The 7,783-nt window shown below is 48.5% G+C and overlaps 1 protein-coding gene across 1 annotated transcript; it reads right to left on the bottom strand.

Moving 5' to 3' along the window:
- Positions 1 to 713: 713 nt before the first annotated feature.
- LOC309684382 (olfactory receptor 6E1-like) lies at positions 714 to 1,649 on the bottom strand (the record flags this gene model as incomplete). The annotated part of the gene is made up of 1 exon (XM_082500306.1): positions 714 to 1,649. The coding sequence occupies one exon, from the start codon at positions 1,647 to 1,649 to the stop codon at positions 714 to 716; it is 936 nt and encodes a 311-aa protein (XP_082356432.1).
- Positions 1,650 to 7,783: the final 6,134 nt, after the last annotated feature.

Genomic DNA, 7,783 nt, shown 5'->3' with positions numbered 1-7,783 from the left:
AGACATTCAAACCACTTTATTAACAGGCAGAATAGTGGCAATGAAGTCACAGGGGAAGATCTATACTTCTGTGGAATATAATTTTTGAAAGGTCATTGGATTTGTAGAGGTCTCGTGAGAGAGGACAATCAAGTGTTGGACCCAACTTTGAAGGAGGCCAAAAGTGCAGCTCAGGGAACTACTGGCCCAGAAAGCCAACCACATCCTGGGCTGCATCAAAAGGAGCGTACCCATAATGTGTCCTACAGCCCTAGGCAACAATCCCCGTAGTCCAAATGGTGATCCAGAGAGCTGCTCTCTGTGATTCTTCTTGATGGGTTTCACACCTGGGGCTGATGGCTGTTCCAGGGCAACCCTGGAAGGAGCTGAGCTGAGATGTTCGTTCCTCAGGAGTCTGTAATTGGGGTTTCCATCTGCCACTGTGCCTCTGTGCTCTTCTTGATTTCTGGAGATGGGCTCTTGATGAGCTGATGGCTCTGCTGTGGTGGGTCGGGGAGCAGGACATTAAGTGAGTTACACCCCTGACATTGCTTGTGCCTTCTTCAGTTGCAGATGAGCTTCTTATCACTCAACCTAAAACAATCCAATGAGAACATAAATCTCCTGAGACATCTGTGTTTGGTGGTTATATGCATATTCATTGGTATTATTTAACATAGGAGAGCAGATCATTGGAGTTGCTGTCCAGAAAGGCATCGTGATTGAGGGAAAAGCTATCGTGTTGCACGGGCAATGGCTTCATTCAGGGCCAGTGTCACAGCCTTGTTTCTAAGACTGTAGATGAATGGATTTAAGAATGGGTACAGGACAGTGTTCAGCAAAGCTACCATTCTGTTTGCCTCCAAGGAAACATCTCCTGAAGGATGCACATAGAGAGCAATGCAGCTCCCGTATACAATGGCCAAGGTGGTGAGATGAGAAGAACATGTAGCAAAGGCTTTTTTCCTGCCGGAGGCTGCTGGGAGGTGTAGAATACAGGAAAGGATGCCTATGTAAAATGCCAGAGTTAAACATAAGGAACCGAGAATGACAAATGAAAATAAAACCGAGTCTATTTTCCAAATCAGGCTGGTGTCAGAGCAGGACAATTTGAATAAGGGGGAGTTGTCACAAAAAAAATGATGGATCTTGTTTGAGCCACAGAAAGTCAGCTTGTAGAGGAGGACCGGACGGTAAGTCAAGAGTGTGATGCCCATGACCCAAGCAGCAAGAACCAGGTGGACGCAGAGCTGAGGCTTCATGATGGCAGTGTAACGCAAAGGCTGGCAGATGGCAACATAGCGGTCAAAGGACATGACAACAAGTAGAACAAACTCTGTACAGCCCAGGGCAAAATAGAAATAGGATTGGGCAAAGCAGCTGCTTAGTGAGATTGTTCTCCTACCAGAACCCAGGATCACAAACAATTTGATGCTCGTGGAGGACGTAAACCATATTTCCAGGAAGGACAGGTTGCTGATGAAAAAGTACATGGGGGTTTGCAGGCGGTGATCCACACACACGAGGAAAATGATGGTTGTGTTCCCCATCACTGTTGTCAGGTATATGAGCAGAAGGACCAGAGAGAGAAATAGCTGTAGTCTTTGATCAAGCCCCGAGAAACCCTCGAGGATGAACTCAGTAACTGCAGTTTCATTTTCTGGTCCCATGCTGAATTTCAGTTCATCCTGCCGAGACAGGAACACGGCACAAAGCCAAGTGTGATAATTTCATGGTCTGGATGACAAGGTCTGTCCTTCCTCTTCTACTTCTTTCCTTTCCTGCAGTCTTCCTATAGAACACAGAGATAGTCCTCCAAGCATTTCTCACACCCTGGCTTTTATGTTTTACATTTCAGTCCCCAGAGTATTTGTCATCTTCTTTCTACCTTTTTCAAACACTCACAAAGGGTTCTTTCTGCAGAACAGAAGATTTTAAAGAGGCTTTTAGCCATTTCAGCCCATTCCTGGGAAATTCCAAATTCACTCAGACCTATTGCAAACATCTGTCATACCTATGTGCCAAACTCATCTCTTCTATTGCACAAATGTTAAACATCAAATCAAATCAAATCAAATCAAATCAAATGTGTATGTTGAAAGCTCTTTTTTGTACTTTTCAGTACTTGCCTTTTTGGGCTAGGAATCCCTGAGGATTTGTTGATTTCAAACCAAGTAATATCAAGCACCTCTTTTGTAATCCCCTGCTCTCCTCCACAGATTCTTGCTCTCTTCTTGCTTTCTTCCGGAAAGGGGGAGGGGGTGGAATAGGGACCACATAGAACTTGTCTTCTTCAGTATTCTAAATAATGATTGAAATTTACCATGGTTCCACACACTCTGTCACACGGTCTCCTCTGACATTCGTCTGTGCCGAAATGCAGTGGTTTCCAAACAGCGGCTCATTGCTATTACTACCAAATGTCCTGACCTAAATGCAGGGCGAGAGAAGAGTGTCTGGAAGAGATTTGTAATCTTTCTTTGGCATGCCAGTTATGGGTTGGGAGGACCCAGCCTCTAGCATTTTCTCGTGTCTCCATTGACTGTAGAGGGAGCCTTGGGGAAGCAAGTTCTCATAGGCACCTGCAACAAAGTACATGAAACTCATTATTCAAGTCTCAAATCTCTGACTCATTAACTTACTGTTGTTTTTTTTTTACATCAAAATACACATCTAACAGAAGGAAGCACAAGAAAAAATACATGCAATGAAGACTGATGTTTTCCCCTTCATCTTTGCACTTGCTTTTAGACATAGAAAGAAGCAGAGCAGATGACCCCCAAAGTTAGGATGATTCAAAATGCAAGGGGAGGAGAGGGACGGAAGGAGATGGTGGGTTTGAAGCAGGGATGCAAAGCTTCTCCACAGCCTGTGTTGTCCCCGCAGGCTCTGTCCCAGGGCAGAATGGGTAGCACTCACCCAAGGAGTAAAATGGGAAGTTCAGTATAGGGCGGTGCCCCATGCTTGCATGGACATTTGAGCCTGGGGCTCAGGCTTGTCTTAGAACCCAATCGCCCAGCTTGTTCTTTGCCTCTAGTCTGGCACAGGGGAATTTCTGCACTGGCTTTGCCTGGAAAACTTTCTGAGGTTAAACCACTGGCTGGATGCGGCTCAGGCTCAGTCACCTACAGCAGGATGAGCATAGTGAGTCAGTGCAACAGAGGTCACAGTCCCAGTTTCCATTTTCTGGGTCAGTTCAAACACCCAAAGGGTTGTGTGTTCTTAATCTGTTGGGTGACACCTAAATTATCTGAAAATAAGAGGAGAGAGCAACGCTCATGTTTCATAGTAGCTGGTGCCCACGCGGGCTGCTCCCGGAAAAGGGACAATGCCGCAGAAGAAGCAGTCTCTACACCGGGCACAGAGGGTCCGATGGCATACAAGTTGGTGGGCTGAGCATGGATAGAGTTGTCATTGCCCAGCAGCTAAAGATAAGCATGGAGCACAACCAGGAGTTCGTAAGGACAGAATAGTATGAGGGGTTGCAAATGGCACTGCAGCAAAGGAAACACATCCCAACACATAGGTTAAACTCAGCTGGGCCCAGGAAGACAGAGGAGAAGGTCTGTGACTTGTAAGCAGCCACAGAGACTGCCAAACATGTTAGGGGAATGACCAAAGTGAACCAAATGGCCAAGAAGGACAAGGTGCTGAGGAAGGGATCCATGGGGGTGTGGTACTAGCAGCAGAGTCAAATGACGGCAATGGTGACTGCATTCCCCGTGACAGTGAGCAGATAAATCACCAGCAGCGGTGTGAAAAGGAGGACTTTCCACTCTGGAATGACTGGAAAGGTCTTCAGGAAAGATGGGGTACGGTTGTGAGGATCCATTTTGAGTACCCAGTCAGTTGAATGCATGACAAGGGTAACTAATACCATGTTGTGGTTTTGACCCTTCCTTCCCTTTTCTTGGGCTTCCTCTTCCTTCTTGAAATGGGAGACCAGAACTGCCCTCTGTAAGGATTCTGCTTTTCTCTGTGTTTTTACCCAGTGGCATGAAACAAATACTGATCCAGCCCACTTGTCTTCAGACTCAGGAAATGCCTCTCCAGCCTTGCTGGCTTGCATGGGTATTCTGGACTGCCAGCTAGGAACTGATATTTCTGGCAAAAGCTGTATGAATTCTGTTACATTTCTCATGGTGGTGTAGCTGGGCATCAAGCCTGTGCAAGTGTGCAGCCAGAGCACTTCAGTCATTAATCCCCTGGGTGGTCCAGGGACCCTCCCAACTCATCATCTACATCGGCAAGAGGAGACACTGGTCTGAGAGAGGGGATTGACATGGAACCAAAGGATTGAGTTGAGTCACCCCCTTCAAAATTAACCAGCTCCAAAATGAGCCAAAATGAGTCACCTTCAGAATTAACCAGCTCCAAAATGAGCCAAAATGAGTCACCTTCAAAATTAACTGCTGGACATGGCAGTGTTTGGTTAACAGTTGGACTCGATGATCTTAAAGGCTTTTTCCAACCTCGATCACTCTATGATTCTATGATCATTTCAGAAGCATCTCTTCTACAGACCCACGCAGCCATTGCAAAAGTCTCCTTGCAATTTCCGTTTAAGCCCTCCCTTGACTAGGATGCCTACAGCACCATAATCTGTGTATTGCTATATACATCCTGAAATCGGGACTCTCACATAAGTCCCTGTTGTGTGTAGCCCTGGAAAACTCCTTTTGAGTGTAAAGGAAAACAGAACCAGCAGGAAAGTGGTTTGGCAACAAAATAGGAAAACAGAGCAATGGGGAAAAAAGGGACCGTGTGAGTGGAAACAGGTTTCTAGTCAGCAGGCTTCTCTGATGGAGCCCTGCAGTAGCCTGTGTCCCGTGTTCTCATTGGAGCCGATTTCCAACTACCTTCTGTGCGGGCGCATCCTCTGTTCTTAGTGGGCATGTGTGAATGGCAGTGAACTTCAAGCTGGAATCACCGGTGAGGAGGATACGAGGTCTGTCTTCCAGCAACTGGAGCAGGGCTGCAAACATCCTGGACTCCAATGCCTGGGTGCAGGCAATGAGGAGACCATGAAGACCAGGGTCCAGCAGCTGGATAGAACCAGTGCGTAAGGCAGACCTGGGTCTTCTCCTAGAGAGACTCATGGGCTGGAGAAAGCTGACTGGCTCTCTCCTGCCCTCTGCACAAGGCTCACTGGGCCGTGCTGACCATAGACCTCAACGTTGCAAGAGCTGAGGAACTCCTGGAGGAGCAGCATGGTACAACTTGGCAAAATGGGCTCTGACTCCTTGCCTGGCCTGACTTTCCAGACTGTACCTGCACAGGTTGATCAGGACACACTTCTTCAGCTGCCACCAGCCTCAGGTAGGCACCAGTGAGGACCCTCAGCTCCCTTCAGTCAGGGGAGCAGTGTCTGGAAGCAAGCTGTCTTGTAGAGGAAAAAGGTGGCCAAGGTGTCTGGGAGTCACTATCAGAACCCAAGTGGGAAAGGAAAAATGCTCTTGTTTTTGACAGAAAAGCTCATCTGGAGTTAAAGCGTGGGTCAGACCTTAACTAGAGCCAAGAGTGAACGTAAATATCATCCAGGAAAAAATTCCTTCAGGTGCACTGGCTCAAACCAGATCACTCACAGAATCCCAGGATCACACGGGTAGGGTTTTGGAGGGGGTCTCTGGAGATTGTCTTGTCCCACCCACCTGCTAAACCCCCCTTCAGCTAGTGTGCCTGAAGGGTGGTGGGATATGCCGAGGGAGGGCTGCTCATGGGCCCCTCATCCCCCCGCTCTGGCCTCACACACATCGAAAGCCACCAACAGCTGGGGCACATCTGGAGCAAGGCTTCATGTGTGATCAGAGATGGATCTGCAGAGACCCCCACCAGGAACGGCTACAACCTTACAGTTACAAAAGGACTCTGCTTGTGAAGAAACCATTAGCCTTGGTAACTACATGGTTCCATTCTTATGATGCAAGTGGATGGAGACCTCTCTTATGAAGAGAGGCTGAGAGAGTTGGGGTTCTTCAGTCTGCAGAAGAGAAGGCTCCAGGGAGACCTTACAGTGGCCTTTCAGTACTTAAAGGGGACCTACAAGAAAGCTGGAGAGGGACTTTTTACAAGGGCATGTAGTGATAGGACGAGGGGGAATGGCTTCAAACTGGAAAAGGGGAGATTTAGATTGGATATGGGAAAAGAAATTCTTCGCTCTGAGGGTGGTGAGACACTGGCACAGGTTGCCCAGAGAAGCTGTGGCTGTTCCATCCCTTGAGGTGTTCAAGGCCAGGCTGGATGGGGCTTTGAGCAACTTGGACTGGTGGAAGGTGCCCATGGCAGGGGGTTGGAACAAGATGATTTTTAAGGTCCCTTCCAACTCTAACCATCCTAGGAGTCTATGATTCTATAACCTGAAACGGGAGATTCTGACCTGGAACAGGAAGAACATCAGACAGACAGACATTGGAACAAGTTGTCCAGGCAGGCTATGGAATGTCCACTCTTTGAAGTTTTCAAGACCCTACTGGGCCACAGCCCTGACCACCAAGTCTGACTCCACTGGAGACAATGCTCTGTGCAGTTGCTACCCTAAATGATGTCTCAGGGTCCTTCTCTCCCTTTTCACTCAGAGGAGAGACCTGAGGGGTCCACCTGTCATGAGGAGCAAGTCAGCAGAGCTGAACCTAAGTCAGCTCCCTTATCCTAAAGCTGGAGCCAAGCAGAACCCTGTGCACCATTCCTCTAGGAGGGTGGAGTCCTAACTGTCACTCTAGATCAGCAGCTGAGCTCACTTTAGCCCCCACCACAGAATCACAGAATCACCGAATAGTCAGGGTTGGAAGGGACTTATGGAGGTCATCTAGTCCAACCCCCCCTGCCAGAGCAGGGTCACATACAACAGGTTGCACAGGACAGCGTCCAGGCGGGTTTTCAACATCTCCAGAGAGGGAGACTGCACAACCTCTCTGGGCAGCCTGTTCCAGTGCTCTACTACCCTCAAAGTGAAGAAGTTCCTCCTCATGTTAAGATTGAACATGTTCAAGCTTGTGCCCATTACCCCTTGTTCTATCAATGGGCACCACTGAAAAAAGACTCCTCCCATCCCTCTGGCATCCTCCCTTTAAGTATTTGAAAGCATTAATAAGATCCCCTCTCAGTCTTCTTTTCTCTAGACTAAAGAAACCCAAGTTCCTCAGCCTTTCCTCATATGAAAGATGTTCTAATCCCCTAATCATCTTCGTAGCCCTTTGCTGGACCCTCTCCAGCAGTTCCCTGTCCTTCTTGAACTGGGGAGCCCAGAACTGGACGCAGTACTCCAGATGCGGCCTCACCAGAGCAGAGTAGAGGGGGAGGATGACCTCCCTCGACCTGCTGGCCACACTCTTTTTGATGCACTCCAGGATGCCATTGGCCCTCGTGGCCACCAGGGCACATTGCTGGCTCATGGTCATTCTGTTGTCCACCAGGACTCCCAGGTCCCTTTCCACACAGCTGCTCTCCAGGAGGTCAGCCCCCAACCTGTACTGATGCGTGGGGTTATTCCTCCCCAGATGCAGTACCCTACATTTACCCTGTTGAATTTCATTAGGTTCCTCCCTGCCCAACTCTCCAGCCTCTCCAGGTCACGCTGTAAAGCAGCACAGCCTTCTGGCGTGTCAGCCACTCCTCCCGGTTTAGTGTCATCAGCAAACTTGCTGATGGTACACTCTATCCCTTCATCCAGATCATCGATGAATATATTGAACATCAAATAAAGCACCCTGGCCTCTGGGGAAGGTTTGGGTTTCCCCTCTCCTTAAAGGGCAGAGCCTGGCACCCCTGTGGGGACTTATCCTGTCCCACATTCCCAGTCTCCTTA

Source organism: Vanellus vanellus, assembly GCF_965231255.1.
Source record: "Vanellus vanellus genome assembly, contig: HAP1_SCAFFOLD_53, whole genome shotgun sequence".
Taxonomy (NCBI): domain Eukaryota; kingdom Metazoa; phylum Chordata; class Aves; order Charadriiformes; family Charadriidae; genus Vanellus; species Vanellus vanellus.
The sequence above is the reverse complement of the archived record's forward strand: the minus strand, read 5'-3'. Positions and strand labels throughout refer to the sequence as shown.